General features: G+C 38.9%; 1 protein-coding gene and 1 long non-coding RNA gene across 9 annotated transcripts in view; one reads left to right on the forward strand and one right to left on the reverse strand.

The window, feature by feature from the left end:
• DIAPH2 (diaphanous related formin 2) overlaps positions 1-11,714 on the reverse strand; it is a 246,342-nt gene extending 234,628 nt beyond the window's left edge. For 6 of the 7 annotated variants that reach the window (XR_010834759.1, XR_010834760.1, XM_067005015.1 and 3 more), the window contains exon 1: positions 11,346-11,714. Coding sequence is in view for 4 of the 7 variants with exons in the window: in XM_067005015.1 (XP_066861116.1) it covers positions 11,346-11,699 (354 nt within the window). In the remaining 3 variants the exon portion in view is untranslated. The remainder of the gene's footprint in view (positions 1-11,345) is intronic. The other variant, XM_067005019.1, reaches the window with a different exon arrangement.
• Positions 11,715-14,800: 3,086 nt separating this feature from the next.
• Positions 14,801-25,464, forward strand: part of LOC106037415 (uncharacterized) — a 165,259-nt gene continuing 154,595 nt past the window's right edge. The window contains exons 1-2 of one of the 2 annotated variants that reach the window (XR_007168919.2): positions 14,801-15,939; positions 16,612-16,645. This is a non-coding gene — a long non-coding RNA (uncharacterized lncRNA). The other variant, XR_007168914.2, reaches the window with a different exon arrangement.

Here is a 25,464-nt window from a genome sequence, read left to right on the forward strand (position 1 = left end):
GCAACCTAATTCAGAAGATGAAAATAGTAACTGTAAAGAAACTTAGATGAATTTTCTTCAACTCCTTCAAGAAACTTTTGTTATTTGTAGCTCAAAATAAGCTTGTTTCAGACAATGAGTCATTGATGTTCATAAGTAAGCTTCAAAATCAGAGCAAAATTAAAAGGTGTAGCTCCACAGCAGTTTAAGCCAATAAAATTGCTGGTTGTGAGACACAAGGGCAAGGGTGGCACTGGGAAAGCCACCAGTTGGATCAGCTCAGAAAATTGTAAAAAAATAATAATTCAGAAAGCCTATTAGAAAGGGACAGTTTTCACATTAGCCCAGTGCAAAGGAAGATAAAAATAAGTTTTGACATTTTCCGGAGCTACTGCTAGAATCCAAATAGTTTCCACCAAGTTTCTACATCAACCATATCAGACAAGTTCTCCTTAAAGCAGCACAGGATCAGCAGTTTATACCAGTATGCTACATGACTGGTGAGTTCTTTATACAGCAATTCGTACGTTCAACTTATTTACAGACTGGTGGAGCCGTTCCCAAACTACGCAGGTAAAGGTACAGCAGTAGGCTTTGATAAAGTTTCCATCTGTAAACTGAATATGGTTTTCTTCTGACCTTTTAAATGACTAATCTGTGCATTCCTATTTGAACTTCAGAAAAAGCTTGATAAAACAGTAGCTCCGTTAAGGTTAGCTCACAGTATACTGAGATTGAAGCTAATTCCTGAATGACTTTTGAGATAAACAATAATCCTATCAGTTAACATTTTACATTAAAATATTTGTTTCATGAAATCATGGTAAAGATTTAATAAAATTCACATGGGTAATTTAAGCACATACCACTCTTCAGTATTATGACAAACTATCTGTTTTGCTTACCTTCCCCTCTAGCAGCATTTAATACTTTCCTCACAACCCATTACAAGCACCTGGAATCATGAATTCCTGCTCCTTCTTAACAGGAACTCTCAACTGTACTGTAGTCCAATGATCCTACTGGCTTCTCCATTATTATGTACAATATAATTCCTCCCTATTCACATGCTACTTCATTTCCTACTTCCCTGTAGGACAAACAATCTTCTCAGGAAGCTGCTATAAACAGGAAAGAATACAAAAAGGAGGAGAAAGCCCCTGTTTGTATCTCAGCAGCTGTAAATTCAGTTTAACCCACTGTTTTGACTACTGAGTTGCACTGTAGTCTACGTATGCTGGTTATTACTGAACCTAAAATTTCTGTTCTTCAAGGAAAAGCTAAAGTCCATTGCTACAGCAGCATTACTCGTTTTCCCAAGTTTTACCATTATATTAAATGTATGATCAAATCTATTATTGGAGAAAAAAAAAAAAAAGCAACTTTACAATCAACTTGTTTATGAAGGGACCAAATACTGGCCAACCAAAAATTTGCTCTTTGCTAGGAATTGTCTTGGAAGAAAGAACAATATTCTAAGGAGTTGTTGACATGACCACTGTGACCATGGTCCACGATTACTGGGTACAGACAAAATGAACAGTGTTCGAGGGTAATTCCCACTCCTTTGGCTCACTGCATCCCTTCCACTGCCAGTTCCTTTGCAAGCTCTGTTTTTGGTTGGCTGAGTTCTGTGGTATTCTGGTGGTGTGGTTTGCTTTGTTTTTAAATATTAAAAACAAATATACATGCCCTCACTTCTTCAAAGTCTATCAAACGTAAAATTCTCAATTTTCAAGGAGCTGCCCAATATTTGATTGTATTCTTCAGTGTATGGGCTTTGTTAGCTTTTGCAACTTACTATGGGTCTTCTGCTTTATTGTTAAGTATATAAATCCTCTCCCAACAGCAACGTTCTACTTTTTTTTAATCCTCTCCTGAAATGGTAGCAAAGGAATCATCAAGTAGACTGTAATATTTATTTTACTGTCTATTGTACTCACAAGAGCAAGAGGTGTTCCAGGAAACCAATAACATACTCAGTTAAGAGTCTTCTCAAAACTGTCTCTGCATATAGCAGTAAGGAAAGTATACAGAAACTGAGACTGTCACTTCACTGGGATAATTAGACTATATACACCTTCATGCACTGCCAAATGGGAAGCAAGTAAGCAGGAATGAAAAACAATATGCAAGGTTTGTGCATAAGGACTGGAGAATTTTCTCAAATCAAACCGGTATCTCAATGACTTCAGAAGAACTCTCTCCAAGTTAACCAGTCACTGTTCATCTTAAAACAAAATACCTAACTTGCAACAAAGGATTAACCCCAGGTTAAAGGCACATGGTTGTAGTTAAAAGGGCTCCATGTCTATGAAAGGGTAAAGACCCTACTTCAGTAAAAGTGAAGATAAGCCTTCTAAAGTTAAAAAAAGTCGCTTTAGGAAATGGGAGGTAAAAGGTGGTGGCTTATTCTCATTACTCTTAATTGACCAAACTCAATAGCTTTATAATAGCTTTTACTCAGTCTGACCAGCTCCACAACATACCTAAAGGAAAAGATCAGCTGCTTGCACTCAGGAGAGCACAGGACAGGGAAGGAAGATGCACAGCAATTTGATGCACACCAAGTGTTGCTATCTAGCAAACTAGCTTTGTACTGACACTACGTTGAAAGCAAAAAAGCTCAATTCATAGCTTGCGTGCAAGCATCAAATTGAGATCAAGTTGGCACTTACTATATCAAGAATTGCTTTGACATGTTTTTTCCAATATAAGCATTCCAGAACGTTTTTTTCAAAAGCACTCCACAATAATGGTATTAAAAGAAAAAAAAAAAAAAAAAGCCAAGTTCCTTAAAAACTCAGAGCTCAGAAGTCAAGTAGATGTATTTTTTAAAAATAAGCCGCAGAGATACAGGGCTTAATATGGCCCCGACAGGCACAGTTGGCAGAAAAGCAAGAAACATGCAGTCAGCTCAATAAGCATTTAAACGATCCATTTACCACACCAGGAGCTTTACTGCAGTCACTTGTAATGAAGTCCCAGAAGTTGATCCAATGACTATTGAAGTGATTAATCTAACAAGTGATTTCAGTCTATTTTCCCAGGAAAAAAACACTTCCAGATTTTCTTCCAAACCAAAACCAATTTATTTGCTTGCTCTAGGTGCAGTAAACAGAATATGCTGATACTGACAAGCAATCCTGCCCAATACCAGTACAATAGCAAACACATGAACAGTTCTCTAATAAAGCATACCTGGCACTTTTTTTTCCCCCCAGGCACAAAATATATGTACAAAAAGCTGTGTGGGTATCTTAAAAGATTTTTAAAATTATTCAGATGAACTTCTCACATCTAGTATTTTAGTAAATGAAGCTTAAGAAAGCCCACTTCAAAAGCTACACCTCCTATCAAGCAAAGCATGAGATGTATCTGACACTCAACTATCCAAATTCCTGTTCTTTTTTCATAAATACAATGGTATTCAAGAAAGACCATTAAAGTATTAATTGCCAAGACTATTAGACTTGAAATGAAAATTAAGTCCAAAATAAATGCAACTCTGCAATGCTATGTTGTGTGTGGCTCAAAAAGCTAACTGTATATGGCATCAGCATATATGCTTAGCTTGATAATCGAAGTACACTAAGAAATAGAATTTGATTATTTTCCCCCTTTACACCACTGATGACCACTGCAGTCCCAAACACTCTTCTGTTTTCTTCCTTGAGCAAATACTTCCCTACTGCAATGCAACTGGAACACTGCATGTAACTAAGATTAATAACTGCAATGTTCTCATCTCCTCATGCAATCAAATGCAAACATCCAGCTCAGTTCCATTATGAAGACACAGTTATTTTTAAAGCAACTTCAATTCTATAGCTATACAAGTATATAACAGCAGAATATGAAGAACCAAAATGTAACAGAAAAGCAAAAAGAAACTATACTGTACAAGAAATAACTACATGTATCTAGAATCTACTGAACCTCACATTGTCTTAGTATTTGTTCCTCACAAGAGCTACACTCATCAAAAAAAACCCACACATCCTCGAAGGTCAATATTCTAATAACCATCATTAGCTCTTGCCACACTACTAACTGAAAGAATAATCACTACAGAACTAAAATTTCTCCTGACCAAAGTACTTTGCATCACAAACTATCACAAGATGACTGACAAACAGTCAATCATATTTAACAGTGGTAATGCATGAACTTAGATAAACTGAAGGAAAAGGAATTCTAGTAAACAGTCAAAGAAGAAAATAAATACAGGAGATTTTTGACTGGATCAGTCTCTTCACCTCATTAGTGCCAAACAGAATGGTCAGAATAGCACTGAGGTCAGCACAGAGACTAGGCGAGCAATGCTGTCCAAGAATAGCTGATAGTCTCCTCTTCTCTGCCTTTGAACAAATATTTTTAAGGCCACCTTTAACGTTCTATGCCTAAACAGCACACAGTCTGTTCAAAGTCACAGACGTTGGCTACGTGTTCAGTTCAAGAGACTTTCTGAAAAAATAAGCAACTACTTCAGCATTTCATTGATTGTCATCCCTTTCCTCCATACAATCAATTAGTAGGTAACAAACTTTACAAACTGTTATTACTACTTTTGTTCAGCAAGACTCAGTTTATTTACCTAATAGAAAGTTAGGCTTGAAATCAGGAGACCTACAGATACTTTACTAAAACTGCAGGAAAAAGCTACTTCATTCACAAGAAAGTGATGAGTTTGATACAAAGTAACATGTAAGTTTACCCTGGTCCAAATTAGTTTTGCCTACTTGAAACTTTTCAGCTAGTACACAGACAGAGAATGCCTTTCAATTGTTAATGTTCTCTAAAAATTATCTTCTCTGCTATTATAAAGGGTTATAATGGTAAAGTTATTTCCTCCAAAATGAAGTTATTAAATAATAAAAGATACCGAATTTAAAGAATGACCATGGCACGCAAGCTGTAAGGAACTATGTAAAGCCATTCATTTTAGTCATTTCCTAACTTCTTGTGGTTTTAAGGTTAAACAAGTAAACTGATGAATAACCAACTGAAATTGTCAGTTGCTTCAGCAGCAACGGACATCTTTTCCTCTACTTGGCCTCTAGAATTGGGCAGGGATGAAAAGAATTAGAGCAATTTTATTAGCCATTATTGTTTACCCCTACAGAATTGCAATTGATGTGGAAAACATGAAGTCTTCTTGTAACCCACCCAACATTTTTAAGCCTTAACCTCTTCCTTCTACTGGGTCATCAGCAATCACAATATCATTAATGCTTAACAGACTATTTGCAATACAAAAACAAAAGTTTGTACTCTAACTAGGATATTGGACACCACAATGCTTCAACTCTCAGAAAGCATCACTCCGGTATGACGAAAGCACCACTCCACAGTATGATATGCATGCTGTTAGTTTTCATGGTAATCCTCTTCCGCGTTGCCTCGGTGAAATCTGGTTTGTTTGCAAAGCTTCCTGTACCGTATAGAATAGCTCTACAGTTTTGTCTTACAAGTAGTAGCTCAGGAAGTTTAATTACCACAAACAGATAGGCTTATCACTGTAAGTATCACTTCATTTAAACAGTGTCAATATCAAATCACATTACAAGCTAAAGCTAGTCAGCACTAAGTACGTCCTGCTCTACCATATTAGAACTAGTGCCCGATCAGTATCCTTTTCTACAACATAAGCAAGTTTTTTTAAGACATCAATACCACTCTTCAGTTGCTGGAATATCTTTACTTTGATCTAAGCACACCAAGCGCCTTCTAAAACATACATATTTCAGGTGTATTTCAGACATATACTTGAAGCGAGAATCCTCTACAGGCATTCACTAATTTTACTGAGATGCTGTGATCTCAAATGTAATTTATTTTATTCATTTGCCAAAATCTTTGCCTAACATGATTCATAATTCATGAATTATGAGTCTTTTCTTATGTGTTCTTTCCTGCGCAAAGAACACATTCTCTCGCCGCGGGAGAATGACACCCAGCAGCCTGAGGTAAACGAGGTGGTGTTCCTACAGAGCACTGCCCAAGGGTGACCGATACTACTGACAGCTCATTTCTGCCCTGCATTCCTGCCCTGACGTACGTTTCCTAGCTATGTTACTCCACCCATCTGCCAAGTACATTCAGTTTACTTCTGCATTTAAGCTGCTTGATAAGGCTTTTATTCCACTTTTTGACTCTACTTTGTAGCACATTAGTCAGAATCCTGGGTCTATACTTTTTGATTCATCTCAAAGCTCACACTGTTTAAAAAGGCTTCAATATGAAGCATAAATGATTTCTACTTTTAAACTAAAGTATGAGTTGCTCCTTGTAGGATGAATCATCAAAACCACATCATCAGATCTACTTGCATTCCAATTAAATAACCTTTCTCTTACCCCCAAGGTTTTATTTTTTTACCCCATGTTACAGAAGCTCTCTCTCTCAATCTACTGTTAAAGACAGCATGATACACCACAGCCCTTTTCAGAAATAAAGTTTGTAGCTAAGTGAAGCATCTATCACTGAACAGCTAACACACGAATCTGAAATTAACTTGGGGGTAAAGCAGCATGCTTTTACCATGGTACTTAGCCACTATATGCACAGATATACTTCTATTTATGCCAATACAAAACCAACAGGATATATTATAAAACACAACTCAGACAAAAAATTTTGACCATAGTAACTTCTAGGTAGACAGCATTCAAATAGCCAGGAAACACCACATATCCTGTTATAATATCCCTTTTCAAGCACTGATTCATATCTTCACATTCGAAAGGATCTCAGGTGTCTACTCCTAATTCTATGTTGATCCTCAAAAAGCAGGGCCAAGATAAGAATCAAACCAAGCTGCTCAAGGCTTTGTCCAGGTTTGCACCCAAGGAAACACCTTGGTGCAAATGAAACCAAATGAAAACACCCAAGAATCAATATTCCAAGTATCTCTGGTCAACCTGAGCTTGATCACCCTTCAAATGATCTTTTCCCTTCATACCTAGTCAGAATCTCTCTTGTTCCAGTTTATAACCACTGTCTCCCATTCTCATAGCATGAACTTCTGTAAAACTCCTGGCTTTAAACCCCCCAGAAGACTGAAGATGATGAAGAACTGGAAGAGTCTTTGGGTTCAGCAAAGCTATGACAGCTATGTCCTATCAGACCCAACACTTTCAAGCACTTAACTGTTTCCTATGTAGCCAATAGATACTTCCAGTGTTAAGAACAACAAACAATGTCCAAGTTAAGGACTAACAAATACAAATGCCAGCAATTTCCCTGACAACCTTAGTCTGTTTCCCCTAGTACAACAGGCATACTTTTAAACAAGCAAAACAAGCATGTTGCCAAACCAAGCTAAGAATGTGGCTGTTCACTGTCGTCGCATGCCAGCCTATCCTCAGGGCTGGCATGAGATCACATGATTGTTTGCCAAAGCAATTTAATTTTTTCCTGCCCATTTCACTGCAAACAAAAATAATGACAAAAAAAAACTGGGCACTCATTCCCACCTCCAGTCCTTGTGACAGCACAAAGTGATGTGGAAAAAAAAAAGAAATCAGAACTCTTCCACCAGCTGCAATGTGTCAAGGTGCTCAAACTAGGCTATTAAATTTTAAGAAAATACTCCAGTTTACATACTACTAGTACAAAACCGGGAGCTAAATTCTAATTGTGCAGTTCTGTTAAATTCAACAAGTTATATTAAACTTAAATGACTTCCAAAACGACCCAAAGCAGAAAAAAGAAAAACGAGTTCTAATACAGCCCATCTTCAATTATGTGTGTGAATATGCATCAATTTAATTATCTAACACAGAACTATTTCAGAGAACTGTTTGTGTTGGAAGAGACCTTAAAGGTCACCTGGTTCCAACCCCCTGCCATGGGCAGGGACACCTCCCACGAGCCCAGGTGGATAAATGATGGAAAGGCAGCGGACATAGTGAATCTTGATTTCAGTAAAGCCTTTGACACAGTCTCCCACAGCACCCTCACAGCTAAACTGCAGAAGCGTGGTCTGGATGATCAGGTAGCGAGGTGGACTGTGAACTGGCTGAAGGGAAGAAGCCAGAGGGTTGTGGTTAATGGGACGGAGTCAAGTTGGAGTCCTGTATCTAGTGGAGTCCCTCAAGGGTCGGTACTGGGACCGGTATTGTTCAGTATATTCATCGATGACTTGGATGAGGGAATGGAGCGCGCCGTCAGCAAGTTTGCTGATGACACTAAACTGGGAGGAGCGGCTGACAAGCCAGAAGGCTGTGCTGCCATCCAGCAGGACCTCGACAGGTTGGGGAATTGGGTGGGGAGAAACTTAATGAAATAAACGAGGGCAAGTGTAGAGTCCTGCATCTGGGCAAGAACAACCCCAGACACCAGTATAAGTTAGGGATTGCCCTGCCGGAGAGCAGCGAAGGGGAGAGGGACCTAAGGGTCCTGGTGGACAGCGGGATGACCATGAACCAGCACTGTGCCCTTGTGTCCAAGGCCAATGTCAATGTGGGGTGTATTAGAAGGGGTGTGGTTAGTAGGTCGAGAGAGGTTCTCCTTCCCCTCTACTCTGCCCTAGTGAGACCACATCTAGAATATTGCGTCCAGTTCCGGGCCCCTCAGTTCAAGAAGGACAGGGAACTGCTTGAGAGAGTCCAGCACAGAGGCACGAGGATGATTAAGGGAGTGGAGCATCTCCCTTACAAGGAAAGGCTGAGGGAGCTAGGTCTCTTTAGCTTGGAGAAGAAGAGACTGAGGGGGGACTTTATTAACGTTTATAAATATGTAAAGGGTGACTGTCAGGAGGATGGGGTCAGACTCTTCTTGGTGACACCCAGTGACAGGACAAGGGGCAATGGGTGCAAGCTGGAACAGTGGATGTTCTGCTTAAATATGAGATGAAACTTTTTTACGGTGAGGGTGACAGAGCACTGGAACAAGCTGCCCAGGGGAGTTGTAGAGTCGTCTTCTCTGGAGGCATTCCAAACCTACCAGATTGCATTCCTGTGTGAGGTGATTTAGAGATTCCTGCTCCGGCAGGGGAATTGGACAAGATGATCTTTCAAGGTCCCTTCCAATCCCTGAAATTATGTGATTCTGTGCCCACAGCCGATCCAGCCTGGCCTTGGGCACTGCCAGGGACAGAGCTTCTACAGCTTCTCTGGGCAGCCTGGGCCAGGGCCTCACCACCCTCATGGTGAAGAATTTCTTCCTTATATTTCATCTCTCTCTCCCCTCTTTTATTTTAAAACCATTACCCTTTGTCCCAACACTACAACCCTGACAAAGAGTCCCTCCCCGGCTTTCCTGTAGGCCCCTTTAGGTACTGGAAGGCTACTATAAGGTCTCCCTGGAGCCTTCTCTTCTCCAGGCTGAACAATCCCAGCTCTCTCAGCCCGTCTTCGTAAGAGAGGTGCTCCAGCCCCTTGATCATCTTTGTGGCCCTCCTCTAGACTCCTTCTAATACTTTCACATCCATCTTTAGCTGGGAGCCCCAGAGCTGAATGCAGTGCTCCAGGTGGGGTCTCGTGAGAGCAGAGCAGAGGGGGACAATCCCCTCCCTTGCCCTGTCAGACATGCTGCTTTGGATGCAGCCCAGGGTATGGTTGGCTTTCTGGGCTGCAAGCGTACATTGTTGGCTCATGTCAAGCTTCTCATCAACCAACACCCCCAGGTCCTTCTCATCAGGTCTCTCAACCCACTCTTTGCCCAGCCTGGATTTGTGCTTGGCATTGTCCAAATCCAGGTCCAAGACTTTGCACTTGGCCATGCTGAATTTAACAGTTCACACAAGCCCACCTTTCAAGCCTGACATGGTCCCTGCGAATGGCAGCCCTTTCCTCCAGCATATCAAAAATTTTATTTGCACTGATTTGTAATTCAAACCATCTTTTTCATTACTAGCACAGATTATATCTCGGTAGTCTAGTCTTCCTGGCATTTCTTCTTGACTGACTGGGAGTAAATGAGGCTTTACTCCTTTTAAAAGACAAAAATGAAGAAACCCACACCATTATATTGAACCACATCAAGCACTGCTGCCTCCCTTTTACCTTTAGGTGGACGTGGATGGGAAGCAGAAAACCTACATCTCCTCCAAGAATCCCTCTCCCCCCCCAAAAATAACTTTGGCTTTCCCAGCTCCACCTCTTCTGGAGCCACAGACATACAAATTTTTTTTTTTAAATCACTTCCCCAAAGGGGCATACAAGCAGCTTTTCTAGATAGTTTAGGTACAAAGTTTGTTTTTATTCATACTGTATAAGGAAGTAAGAGCTTGTTTCTAGTAACACCATTAAACAAAATAAAACAGAATATTTGGTTATGTTTTCTTAAGATATACAGTCACCTTTAATACAGCAAGTTATTTAATATTCTTTCTGACATCCGTGTAAATAATCGCCACTTTCAGTATATTTTTAAGGCATTATACATTATGAATTTAATATCTTCCCTCCACGCATTCCAATTGAGTTTTCAACAAGAAAAAAAAAGGAGTTTCCAAGCTAGTCAGCCCAAGGTTCTTCTGTACTATACTTGAGAAGAGGACTACAAGGTGGGAGCACACAGCTATTAACTAAGTTTTACTATTACCCGTGAAAAGCCTTGCAAGGTTATACAATAAAGTTTGTAACTCGGACTATATTCACCACGAAGAGTCCAGTAAGCTTTAAGCATCCACTACACTGCTTTTCTGGAAATCCAATTAGAAGACTAAGTTGAAATATACTACTTCAGTATAAACCCAAATAAACGTGAGTACCGAAATTAACGATTCCAAGTAAACACTGATGCAGTAACCATTTTTGCTGCTCCCACATTTATAACTTGCGATACACTGCAGTACTGTTGGCTGTGAAATGCACCTATACTTCAGGTTATCAGGCAGAATCAGGCAGAATCCATAGCCCTAAAGGGGATTTGATTCAAAAGCTGGCCTCCACTGATTACAAAAAAAAAAAAAAAAAAAAAAAAAGGAAATTTTCCAAAAATTTTCCTGCCCGCGCCACCGCCCCCAAAAAGCACTACGAAACCGCATTAATTCCGTAGTTCCCTCGGGAAGCACGCGGCTGGCATCAGCACCGCCGACGCGCCGGGTGCTCCCGCAGCGAGCAGCGCCCGGCCCCGCGCCGCTCCCCGCCCGGGCGGCCCCAGCTGCGCCCGGCCCCGGCCCCGCCGCCGGCAGCGCCCCGCGAGGCCCGCAGCGCTCCCCCCCTCCAGCTGTCCCCGGTCCCTACGGGAGCGCCCCCAAACCTCACGGGCTGTTTTATTGTTATTATTATTATTATCTCTAAGTCCGCCATTCCCACGGCCGCCCGCCGGGCCCCCCGTCCCCCCCGCCGGGAAGCCGCAGGGCGGCGGCCGGCCGCCTCCCCCGCCCGCCTTCCTCCTTCCCCGCCGCCCCTCACCAGCTTGGGCTTGTTCCGGCTCTCCTCCTCCGCGGCGCGCCCGCCCCGCTTCGGGTTCATCCTGCCGGAGCCCAGGGGCTCCTCTCCGCCGCCAGCGCCCGGGGCCCCTTGGCCCTCCATCCTCCCGCCGACTCCGCGCAACCACCCCTCCGTGACCGGGCCCGAGTCCTCAAGGCCCCATGGGGCCGCCGCGCGTTTCCTCGTCCCCTCCCCGGCGCAGCCGGAGCAGTTCCTGGAGCCGCTGCCCCGCCGCCGCCGCCTCCCGCCCCGCCGCCTCCGGCCGCCGAACGCCTCCCTCGGCGCAGGCGCGCGCCCCGGCCGCCCTCGCTGCGCATGAGTCGGGGCGCAGCGCATGCTCCGGCAGGCGGCGGCGGCAGCGCGGGAGGGAGGGCGCTGGGGTGGGGTGGCGGCGCCCGGCCGGGAAATGGCGGAGCGCGGGGCTGCGGGACGCGGGCGGCCGCTAGGAAGGCGAAGCGAAGCTGACCGGCGCCGCGCTGGGGTTGTGCGGAGGGCTCCGAGCTCAGCCGTGCCTCAGACGGGTTGTTGGGAGAGGGAAGGGCCGAGTCCGCTGCCTGACACGTCCGGGTAGAGCCGGGACGGCCGGAGCAAGCTGCGGTAGCACGGGCTCCTGAGAAAATGGGGCGGCTGGCGATGGCTGGGGTAGGAGGGATTCGCCCGTAAACCCCGGCCTCGGCGGCCTGGGCCTCACGCAGCAGTGCTGGGCCCCACGCGGAAGTGCTGCCACTTCCCACGCAGGGTTTTTCACGAGTTGATCGTGGCTTCACAATGCTTCCCTCCGTTTTATTTTGGAAATACACTGTGCACAGCACTTAACTGTGCCGTGGTGACAAACATTCACTTATTATTACCAGAAATGAGAGACTTTTTATTTTCTTTTAAATTTTGAGAAGCCCAGCCTCCCCCTTCTGAGGCTTTGTACACATGTTCATGTTTAACAATATCAGAAGAAACTGCTTGAAGTCTTTCCGTACAGTAGAGATTCCATTTGCTGGGCCTCATGGATGTCCTTGTATTAACAGAAGTGTTATTAAACCAAACAAAAAAAATCTATGTTGGCATAACTGAATGTATGTTTGTTAAATTATACCAAGAAAACAATCAAAATGTGGTGGTGTGATGGGACAAGGGCAATCCACAAATCTTTGGAGTCCACATCTAGATAAAAACATATTACTTCACTGACGTCTAGAAAAAAGAGTGCCAATTCACGTAATTAAAGCATGCCTGAGATTCATGTAGCAGTCTCGCATTTCTTGAGACTTCCCAAGAACAGCCTCAGTACCAGATGAAATAATAATAAAAAAAATCCAACAACAAAAACCTGTAGACAAAAATCTGACAACGCCATCTTTCAAATAAAATCACTGGTCTAAACCTTGTAGGGCTCTTAAAAGCTGAGTAAAATCTTAGCAGAAGTTTAAAAGCCTTAGACTTAGCCAGCTCAGTGAAGGTACTCAAATCCAAACTTTTGTTGGGCATGTGACTTAATACACATTCTCTTTTGATCTTTTCTTGTTTTCATAGCACGTATTTGGACACAGTTTATGCTACCTTAACTACACAGAATTTCAGAATTAATCAAGTAATCATGAATTTAAGCACTTGTTTCTCGTGACAGGCAGTAAGTTATTTCAAGCAACATCAGTATAACTTACAGTGTATCATCCTAGAGCAACAGTTTAGCAACAATTTTGCCAGTTTTGCTTAAAAAAATACTCATATCTGTTTTCCTCAGTGAGCTCTAATGCCCATTTGGTTTTGTTTCTGTGCCATCTTAATTGTATTAAGCAGCAACCATAAGTAGAGGAGAAAGGTAGTCTTTGTAGAGTCAGAGCAATTTCTAATTGCCTGATGTTTCTGCACACAAATTTAAGAGTTTTAATTCAAACTTTGCAGCACTATTTGTTCAGCATAACTAAAGTATTCAAGAGTGTTGTTTTACACAAATATTCTGAGTTTGCCATGATGCTAACTGCTTTAGTCAAGTCTTCTCTGGTGAAACGTTTACATCAGACTAAGCTTTAAGATAGAAAAGCAGCAGGCAAAACATTACAAAAAATACTTGGCAGGATTAACGAAAACAAGTACACATGGCAGAGCTCAAAAAAAATCAACCAATTGTGCATTTAAGCTTGGAGTTAATTTAATTTTAGGTGGAGTAAAACATTGTGTGTGTGATCTTTTTAAACAATAGAAGAGAAAATGCACTGAATGCAGGTTTAGGGACTATGCATATTAAATTGAAATAAACCCCAAAATATTTACTACTTCAGGGGCTGTTATGCAGTAGTAGCTGTACCGTGACTAAGTGGAGAAAAGATGTGCAGCCATCAGGCTGCTACCCCACAAGTAGTCGTACTTCCTCTTCCTACTGCCATTTGCTGCTCTCCTGGAATAAATGTCTGGTTTGTTAGCACAACTATTTTTCTTTTCTTTTTTATCTCCAACTTACAAATATTTTGCAAATCTCCACATAGAGTGCTCAGCTGTGACTTAAAGTCATTGAGTTGTACTTAAATTGCTACAGGATTTTCTGGAGGCTACTTTTGAATAGATTACTATAAATCAAGCACCCCTGGGATGACTTCAGTCTTCTCAGCACAAGTTAAAGCCCACCATGTTCTTTTTGACAATGTTTTTAGTTATACTCCAGAATTTCAGTATTTCTATTATTTTCCCTTGTTTCAAGGACCAAGAAACAAATATTCTTTATATATGAATTAACAACTTATGAGCATGTAAACTCTGCAAGCTATTTTAAGCAAAAGGAGTGAGGTGATACAATGCAACCATCCCAATTAGGAAAATATAAATGCAAAAGCCCCTCCACAAGAAAATATATACAACAAACAAAACAAAACATAGTAACAACAAACAGAAAACCACAGCTGTGCTTAAGGCAACCAGACAACCTCAAATTATTTTGGCAGCTGGTTTGCAACACAGTGTTTTGGCCCATCTCCGAGAGCAACATAGTATGGCCTGAGGGTGGAAACTAGTAGTAGTACAAATTGTTATTAACTTTGCTTCACCTCTGAAGAAAAATTAGTTACACATTTAGTAAAAATTATTTTGCAATATTAAGAATATGTAGCTACAGAAGGTCACTGCTATGTGGATGGTAACATTTCTCTTTGTGGTTTCTCATGTAATCTCAGCCACATTCAGACACAACAACAGCTAGGTGACAGAAAGTGGCATCTATATTAAAAAAATAAATTAAAAAAAAAGACAACTATTACCTTACAGCAAAATGATCATAAACTGATAGACATGAGATATTTTGAGCCTCCCACAAATATATGCTATTTTATATCTGAATTTGAACAAAGTTTTTTGAAGATGACTGTTGGATCCAGCAATGTAAGAACTTAATGTTCTTAACACTCTGCCTTTAGACATATGAAAAAAATACAACTGTGCAAGTTTACAGAAGCCACATACTCCAAAAATATCTGAAATAGAAAAGGGTTCTGAGTTTATGAGTTATAAATTCAGAGACAGAATTTCCATTTACCAGTGGTGACATAGGCTTCTGCTTAAAACAGCAGTTCTAAAATAGCTGCAGTCAACTGATCCCCAAACAAGCTACCTAAGTTTTAGTCCTTGAAAAATGTTCTATTGTACAGCATTGTAGTCTTGAAGAAATAAGTTAACAAGCTTGAAACACATGTGCTAGCTGTACAGGGTGGAGGCAGTTGGAATAGAGAAGAGGGAAGAAAAAAAAAAAAAAGGAATTGTTCTGCATACAACCACAAGAGAAAGAGAAAACAGACTGTATTTAACTTCACCACAAACAGGAAACATGCTACGAAGTCACCCACTAGTATGTATTTAAGCTTTTCATCCAAAAACACTGTATCATTAGCACAAACGCTATACAACACAAGACATGCCACAATCCTTCAACTACTCATATACAGCTGTAGACTTTCGTCATTGCATTGTCTCCTCTCCTGATCTCTGTCATCACAGTAGCCAGTTTTCACTTTCCTGTCCCTGTTAAATGGAATGCAAAGTGATCTGCATTAAAATTTAGCTTATTTAAAAATAGCTTTAACCTCCCTCAGCAATCCTTGATCTTGCCTATCGTAAGGTCTCAGAAATACCTAGCTTTTCTTTTGTATCAGTGCAGGTAAAAGTTGAGTGTAAATTCCCAATGCTATTCAGCTGTTCCTTCCAGGAATCCAAGACCCTTTCTAATCTGGCTCAGTTGTGTAATCTTGGCTCTGACTGCTGACAAAATTGCTAAATTGTGAGGAACAGCTGTGAGAGACTATAAAAAAGAGCCAGAGTTAGGGGAAGAAAAAAATAAAAAAAACAGAATTGCAGGCTGAGATTGGGTTTATTCTAGTTTTAGGATTAAAAAGCAAAAATACTAACATGCAAATAATTAAAATCCCAACTGAAAACACTAGGGACTTAATAGAACATAGTTACACAGCAGTAGTAAGGCTGTGTTGTTGCAAACAGTGAAAGTAGTACTTCATTTCCCTTACTTTTGCTTTTTTATTCTCTAATGATTTTTTTCTGAGCGTTTTACAAGCATAGTGGCTGTATTAATCTTCTCATGGTAACCTGTTAAATTTAAGGCATTTTTTACATGTGTTAACCTTGATATAATTTCTTTATATTTTGAAGTTGCACCCATATCCTGTTCAACCAGTCTCATTGTTTGTGGTGGGAAGCCTAACAGAGTGACCGAAGCAGTGATGTACAGTGTATTTTAGTAGAGCTATCAACTGGTTCTATTTAAGTATAGAAAGCAATGTGTACTGGATGTGCCTACATAGAAAGTGTCAGGATGTGGTATTTTTCATTTCATGACAGCAAAAAAGCTTTTCTGGAATTCATTGCTTTTAGACAAATCAGTTGATATACTGTTAAATGTTTTTGTTTATTTCTGGTCCTTTTTGGGTCTTAGTGATACTTGAAACTGATATTTGTAGGTCATCCTGTGAGTTCACGCCTTCTAAATGGCATTGCTGTTCTGATTAGCTGTGTACTCCTATATAGCAAACCTAATATAGATGTAAAAAACTTAATTTTCTTAAAAGCTTGTTAGTAATTGATAAAACAATTTTGTTAGTATGATTCAAATCTCCCTTTTGTCCTTTGTGTTCTATTGGTTTAATCTTAGTGTAATTTTATTAGTTATGGTTAGCTAGTTAAATTAATTCTTGAAATTATTTCTTGAAAGCAAATCAGCGCTTTAACAAGACTAATTGTTTTTCTTTATTTCTAGTAAATGAATGCCTGTCCCAAGACAGTATCTACAGGTAAGGATCTGCGCTTATAACTTATTGAGTAGTACTTGCTATTGGTTGTAGTATATTGAGATAAACCGCGGTGTTAGTTTCTAAGTGGAGGAAAAATAGTACAAGTTAATGTAGTGAACTCAAATTCTGTCCTGAAACAGTCTAACTACTACATCCTTCTAATCGAAGGAAGGTGTCATTATCGGAACCTACAATAAAACAGTCTTTCTTTTAGAGGAATGATGGCAAAAGTATTGATAGTTTTTCAGTCTCTCTTAACAGTGTAATTTAATGATGATGTTTTTTTGTTGGGCCTTGACTGACATTCAGGCAGGCATGAGTGGGTGTGACAGTGCATATCCTGAAAGGAGATTCATGTTGTTTATACGTTAGGAATAGCAATCTTTAACTTCTGCGTAGACAGGCATTGCGAATTCCTTGTTTCTCTGGATTGTATAAAGCACAATGTTTCTTGTTTGTTTGTTTTTCTAGCAATATGCAAGTATATTTATTTCTCTCTAGTACCTGGTTAAACAAGCACTGACTGTGAGGTTATTCAAACAGGCTGAGGCAGGTTAAGAATTCTGATGTATCGCAGTTATCCAACATCACCTTTGTCTTACTGAAAAAGACGTGAGTCAGTATATTACAAATAGCGATGACATCATGTTGCTTAAACTCTGAACTGATTAGTCTGAGTTCACGTGATCCTTAGTATTAAGGTGCACCTAAACAAGCTAACAGAGTGGAGCATGCTGTAGGAACTTTGAAAACGCTGCCTTTGTAGTACGTCTTATAGCACTTATTTTTCCTGTTATCTTTTTAGGAAATGTCTTTGTGGTTGCCTTTATGACAGAAAAACAATTCTGTAAAAACTAGGCTTCAGAACATAGTACTTTTGTTTTTCTGTGTAGTTCTTGTGAGATGAGTCACTAAATCAGTTAATGTAGTCGTATAGTCACTTGTTTATGGTTGAATAGGCTCAAGTTAAAAATACTTTAACTATATGAATGCTTGGATAAGGGGAATGACATAACTGGGAACAACTCCCAGGTTTCTTTAAAAACTGAGACATTATTTTAAGTTTTATAATACATCCTTTTTTAATTGGGGGTCTCAGGTGCTACGTCAATTATGTCATGCTCCCTGAAATCCTCAGCGGTAATGTCCATAGTCTTCAATAGTATTCTATTTATTGTCATAGGAGAGCTAATCAACTAAACATGCCCCTGCTGCTAAATACAGCCAACAAGCTGCTTATGAGTCAAGACTCTGGAGGATAATTCTGCTGCATATCAGTACAAACTTTATTGGCTAGCTGTCATGTTCCTTGTGTGAACAAATAGCAACATCTTTGGTCTTTCTTTTTTGCATTCTAGGTTAACATTCAGGTGAGCCATGTTTTCAGTAGTTTGTAGTAAGCTTATACGTGTTAAGGACTGCAATTGTCATACAATCATTCTGGAGTATAATGCGCAGTAAGCTTGGAAATTTATAGTGCTATATCCAGGGCTACTTATTAATTAGCCTTTCAAATGTTTATGAATCTAATTTCCATACAGAGCAGCAGTTCAGGGCAAGTTACTGGATAAACACAGTGATTACCTGAAAACAGAGCTACATAATTTTATAGCAGCTTTGAAAGTCTTTGGATTTTGTTGCACTTCTCTTAGGGGGGAACGCTGCATTGTAAACTCATACTTTTAATTTAAGGGACATGGGATATGAGTGGTACTAAGCCTCTTTATAGAGACAGTGAAATTATTTTCTGCCTATTACAGTAGTTATGGAAAAATGAACTTTTTTACTTTGTCATGTATTTCTGTATCTCCTGCTATTGCATCTGTTAATCTTTAAAAAGTAAAATAGAAAAGGCTCTCATTGTCAACTGCTTGGTAGAATTCCTTAAATCTAATACCAACTTTGAAAGATAAGTGATCATTCAAGTATGTCCAATGCTCACACTTCTGTGTAAATTTTATATATAAAGCTATCATAATAAGCTTGCTATTATCTGAGATTAGTGGATGAAGAGTACTCTACAGCTAAGCAGCTGTACACTTGGTTGAGATAAAGGAAACCATCTTTGTTTATTTATAACATGCTTTGGAGCATGTTATAATGCTTTTTTTTCTGTATAGTAGTGCATAGCCAGTAGCCATGAACAAACTAACAGCCTGATGGATATCAAGTGAGAGAAAAAAAAATTAGTTATATTGGCAACCTGTTTCAGAGCTGGTTTTATCTCAGAGTTTTTTGACATTTTTAGACATTTGTCTGAGATGTACTGACCTGTTTCTTTCAAGAGCTATTAAAATTTCTCCAGTGTGAAGTAAAACTTATTTCACTTCAGAAATATGTCTGTGCTGACTCATCAGTGGGGCAGAGCTGTTCCATCCTTTAGATCTGTTTGTTATAACATATGCTCAGTTCACAGCAGCTGCATAGCTTTCCGAACTGTGATGAAAGATGAGAGAAGGAACAGTAGGAGAATGGGAGAACCTAGTCTTTGAAGGTTTAGGGATCTTTTGAATGTGGGCTTCCCACAGCTCCCTTCCTTAGAAAAAAATTGATATTCCTTGGCAAGCCCTGGCTGCAGTTCTGTTTTCTAGCTCTCAGCTTCTCCTGGTTTTGGCTGCTCCTGGCATTGCCCGTTTAGTCGAGGAATTCGCTGTATTGTGCCTTTAATGAAGCTAGTTTCCTTGTGAAATGACAGCACCATTATGCGGTTTTCATGCAACTGGCACACCAAATGCATTCAGCTAGTGTCACAGTAATAAGAACATCAGTGTAAGGGGAGACCAGGGAGGTACCTTTTTTTGGGGGGGGGGGCGGGGTGGAACTTAAATGTCAAATGTCACAAGCTCATAAGCTCATGCTGGACCTTTGTGAATAATAAAGAACACGTATTTATGAAAAGAGAAAGTGTATGGGGTTTACATAATTTTTCCTGGGGTTTTGTGTGTGCTTTTTTGTGTATTTTTACTTTTAGCTGAGTACGTCAGAATGTAAAAAGTTCTTTCTTAGTAGATAAACTTAACATTATGAAAAATGTAACTAGCAAGTTTACCACACGGTCTGCAGAAAACAGGAAACAGCTTTTTGTCATACTTCCTTTTTTGAAGGAATGCTTCATCATGACACTACTGAATATTAAACATTAATTTGTCAGCTCTGGCCAACGCCCAGTTTTGCACACTGAAGTAAATGGGTACAAGCAAATTGGTTTCAGCTGCTAGAATGGCAAATGCTTTTTTCCCCCATCCGAATAATTAAGTTATTCAGTTTATCTTTGTGCATCTCCAGGAACTAAAAGGAAACTTTGAGTAGTGCCAGTGATCTTTGTACAAATATAACAATTGCTGTTTACTGGATCTTCAGGTAATGCAACCTTATAAGAAAAGGCTAAGTGCTCTGTTTACTGCAGGATCACTGAATATTGTGTTTTTAATAACAGCTAAAACAGTAAAATAAATGTCACTGAGCATCAGCTTTATTTTAAAATATTAAAGTGACTCCTTTTTAAAAATACTCTACTTAAAACAGTGTATTTCAGTTGTCTGACAAGTATAAGTTCATGGAATGCTTCTGTTAAAAGAAATACAGGTTTCTGCAGTCAGTTAACACAGTTCGTGCCATGCCTACATTTCAGTTTGAAATGTTTTAGATACTGAATACCAGTGGTTGAGAGCCTCTGACTCTGTGACGTGTGTGTTCACTTAGCACTATGCATGGTAAGACACTGTGATTTAAAAGGCAATTTCAGATTTCTATCTGATCTAATTTGTGCATCTCTGAAGTAAAGGATATTGTTTTAACTTGTATTTGGCAGCAGCGGTATAGCAATCATTAACAATAAAAGGTTTGCTTAGTGAGTCTTGCATGTACCTACAAATGAGTAGAGTGAAAGGGAGGTAGCTAGCATTTACTGTCAGTACCCTTTAGACACTGAGTGATGACTAGTATGTTAATTAAAACATGAGTGAATGCAGCTAATCATGTCCTGTTTTATATTTCTGAAGCTGAAACACAGACAAGTCTGACTCATCATAAACACTCCAAAAAAGCTATTAAAGGAAGCTGCATTAGACCGGTTTGTGTGTGGAATTCCTGAAGAACTTGTTTGGTGGGGGTGAGGGAGAATGCACAGCTTCTAGAAGAGATTTTTGAAGGCATAATGGCATTTATTAAAAAAAACAACAAAAAAAACAGTATTCTAAAAATACAACATTCAACAAATGGAAAACATTTTCTTCATTAGAAAACAAGATGTACATGTATTTTTCTACTTTTCTGAATGCTCTGCTTAATTTAATTCATTTTCGCATTAAGACTAAACAAGTACTTTTCTCTGCTTTGAAAACAAGTGTGCATACATGCTTCATTCTGCATTGGCTTTTTACAGATAAGGCTTTTACTTCCCAGACCTCATTAAGCAGTCAGTTGAGCAAGCTAAATGTGTTCCAAGTAGTAATAGATACTTACTCCATGTAAGTACAACAAGATTATGAGATACTGAAATGCTGAGTACTTAACTGGCATGGTATCATTTATATTACAAATAAATCTATCAGGTAAATAATTCACGTGTTTAAAATAGCAACATATTTCCTAGCTGTTAATAGTGTAGTTCTGGGTCACTAGATGTGTTTTTTTCTACTTCAAGCCTTGTATCTTCAATTCGATCTCTCTGAGATAACCTTAGGCTTTTCAGAAAATAAATGCCTCGTGTAAGATTTTTTAAGCCTGAATAGAAAATAGGCAGAAAGCTTTCATCAGAATATTTGTGAAATTCAAGTGCATTATTTTAAGCTCGTTTACGCACATTGTTTATTTTGTTTTGTAACATTCTAGGTTGTTATGATGCTTAGATAATATTGCAAAACTTGCCTTGTTTTCTTCAAGTTCAGACTGCAGTTGTTCAACTATAAGCAAGCTTAGATTTAAATAAGTCTTGCTTTGAGAACTTAAAGTCACTAAAATTACAACAAAACAAAGGACATAAAAGGAAAATTAACTTAATGAGCAGCAGAGTTCCTGAAGACTGGCTTCCTTAAATTTGTTGTCTTCACATTCTAATATCCAATGTATAAACTTTGCAACTTTGTAAGGTTTTGAAGGCTTTTGAAACTTTTGAAAGGTATAAACTTTGAGGCGTAAAGGATAAATTTATTCTATTGCTTTTTCCTTTCAGTTACAATTTACCATGTCTCTTTTCACTATCTTTCTGACTATTTTCAAAGACACTGTAAAAGCTGTCTTCTGAGTTTTTCTTTAAATTGAAACGAGGATTTAAAATACAAGGAAGAAGAAGAACACAAGTTCTTTCTTTGTAACATTAGTAGTTCAAAAACTTGGGTAAGGAAGTTCTTCCTGACAGTAATCCGAAGAGTTCCTGGTCTGGTAGAATCAGCAAAAGGTTTGTAACATGAACTGGATAGGGTTTCTACTGTCTTATGTTATCTGCTTACAATGGTGTTTTCTAACTAATTAGGGATAACTGCTTATGCTTTTTAAGAAAACAAAAGTTTTGTGGAACACTTAATAAGCAGTGGTAACACTAATACATACCACAAGGAATATTGAAGATCTGACCTTCATCAGTGGTCATGTTGTGATCCGAAGCACATTCTCACTTATTTTTCTCATAGTGATCCAAGAACTTTTCTCTGGATTCTCTCATTAATATTATTGAATGTACTGAGTCAACAATAAGAATGCATTTATTTATTTTGCCCTCACTTTTAGTTAGGTTTGGTATACAATCCCAATATGACTTGGGTACTTTATCATAATCAAAGATATATAATAATGTCCTGAAATATAGAGCCATAAATGCACATGAGAAATCAATCAACTCAGCTGTGTTTTGTAATTCATGGGACAGTGAGGGCGTTTCATAATATGTGACGAGAGAATGGATCACCTCGGTGTTTACCATAAGTGCATCAATGAGGCCTTGAGATACTGTCCCAGTCAGTGCATTGGCTTGTTTTTAAAAAGAATAAGAGAAATCAACTGCGTGGGGTCAATGTGGGAGGGGGAGAATGGGACAGAGGGGGTAGGTGACACATTCCATTTAAAGAATAATTGTTTGGTAATAAAATAATGAAAATAAAGAATATATTTCCAAGTCAATCTTTTTGTTGGCGAGTTTGTTTTTTTTTTTAAATTTAAAGCTCAATTTTTGATTGACTTTATACTTGAGAAGTCAAATTCAAACCCTTGGAAGAAGAGCCTGTATACCAGTAAACAAATTCTGTTTTGTAAAAGCAGCACGTGTGTACATGCATGTTCATGTGAATCACCTTTCATTTTCCCTTCCATTTCCCTTTCCCTTTGTTTTCTTTGATCTAATAAGTGTACTTCTGTGTATATCTTGGACTTGTTTATATTTGTATGTCATTGTGGCTACTACAACAAGAAAAATTAATACATGAAAATGTAAATTGCTGCACTAGATGAATCCCTGCACCATATTGACTAGATAATTTTTCTTTAAAAATTAGTTTTCATAGTGATAAATATATTGGCTATTATGACTGAAAATAATAAAGGTATTTCTTCTGCAATCACTGACTGAATATAAATCTTCTCTGGACTATGTCTAGTTCTTGGTAACTGTTAAGGCTCAGATAGGACATTGTAATACTTTTGAAAGAAAACAAGCTTTATTATTTCACAGCTTCACTTTTAATCTTCGGTATTTTTCTTTATTTTCAATTTTGAACTGGTATCAATGAGCCCAAGTGTTTTTGATAACTAAGTCTGAGTCAAGCATGTTGAATTGCTTTCCCGGAGTGTTCTTTGAATACTCTCTCTATAGTTGCATCTTCCAGGATTAGGTCTCTCATGTTATTTAAGTTCCATAGTTGTTTCGAAACAATGAAGATGTGCCCATTTGCTGCTTCTGGTGCCTAGAACATGAGGCTCTTAGAATACAAAAAAGGATGTGCAAATGCTGTAACTGTCTTACTTTGTGTAAGTCACATGATTTAAAAAAAACCAACTGCTTATTCAAAAACACGTTACACAAATGAATGTCTGCATACTGAAGCATGGTTGACAAGGTTCATCTATGGTATCTCTTTTCTACTGTACCCCAAAATAATGTTGTCTATCCATTGCGTATTTGAGTAAGATGGGGGTGGATGGATTTCACTACTGAAAAGTAATATTTTCTTTGACAGTAAATTCTGTGGGGAAAAAAAAATTGTAGAATAGTTACTGCGTATAGATGCTTCACTGACAGTTTTAGGTATTGAATAACTATGCTGATCAAGTTATTGCAGGGTGCCTCGTACTTTGTAGAGTAATGGTAAGTATCTGTTTTGTAGGCAGTAGTTTTAGAGATGTTTAAAGTGACACTGAATAAGGTTACCTTTGCAAATGGCTACCTCAATACAAGTCATTATCACTGACAGAAACTGGATAATGTGATCTCTGTTTAAATCATTTTTTGTAATTGCAGGCTAGCTCATTTTATTTGTATAAATTTCTTTCCCAGCTGATCAAATGTTTTCAAATGGTAGCTTGTATTTGCATGTGTGTTGTTAGGATAAAAATACTTCAATGACGTGGGAATAGGTGAAAATTCAAAAAAATTAACATTTTTGATTGCACTCATTGGATCACTAACTTGAATTAGATACAGTGGATGATTTATACTTACATATCATACGTTTATAATTTGCAATGGAAAAAAAATATTCCCAGCTGCTATAGTTTTCCAAAACAGATCTCTCAGCCATATGGAAATGCAAATTGCAAATTCAGTGCACAACACAGTAATCCCTTGGAACAGAGCAACCAATTGCATTAAGCAACCACAATTAATATGCTTAAAAGTCCTACAAAGGAGCTTTATATTTAGCTTCACAGAGCAAGTAAAAATAATTTTGCGGTTATGAACTGTGGATTACTTAGCAGTATTTCACTATACGCAGCATTTTCTTGTGGTTTACCTAGGATGATGATGATGTTAATTATGGCTACTTCAGGTGGAAGGACTCATAAGCAATGACGGACATCTTAACCATTATTTTACATGTGAAATAACTTCTGATCTTTAAGTATTGCCTTATACTAAGAAAGGCATGTTTCCACCCAACTGGAGCTAGTCCCACAGCTGTGGCAGGTTAATGTAATTCTAGTTATTTCTTCAGAAATGGAAGAGGCCAACAGTGCAAAGAGTCTCATTCCGTGCTAATATCAGAAGACTTTCAAATAGTAATTTATTAGCTTATTAGCTAATTAATAAGTAGCTAATTAAAAAAAAAACCTGCAAAGCAAACAAAAACAATGTGACCTTTCTAATACATTGACTTGCTCTGCAGTCTGAAAAGTTAGGTGATGTTTCCGTGGCCATAACTTACTTGTGGAGGTTGGCCCCAAAGTTAGGGCATACATACCTAGCAGTTTGTTTCTCCAGATGAAAACTGATTCACAGTTGAGAGCACCAACTATTTCTACTTAGCTTTGTTTCATGCCAGAGTTTTCAGTTTTATTTAATGCTGTTAGATATTGCTCTATACATAAAACATTGAAATGCAAACAGGGTACCATTGCTGTACTAGTAATTCTGTGAAACAGAATTTTCACTGAATTTTCCTTTTAATGAATATGCTACAAAGCACCAAGTGCTTCCAGGTTCTGGCAGTATTTCAAAATAGTGAAATAAATACACTTCTAATAAGAATATTCTGAGGAAAAATTCAAGTGTTCCCTAACAAGTGGCAGTAATATTGTAGCAAATTTTAGTGGTGTGAATAATTTCAGAAAGAGATGTTCTCTATTAAAGAATGAATTGCTATAAACATGATTAAAGATGATAAACGTGA

The sequence above is a fragment of the Anser cygnoides genome, chromosome 13 (assembly GCF_040182565.1).
Source record: "Anser cygnoides isolate HZ-2024a breed goose chromosome 13, Taihu_goose_T2T_genome, whole genome shotgun sequence".
Taxonomy (NCBI): domain Eukaryota; kingdom Metazoa; phylum Chordata; class Aves; order Anseriformes; family Anatidae; genus Anser; species Anser cygnoides.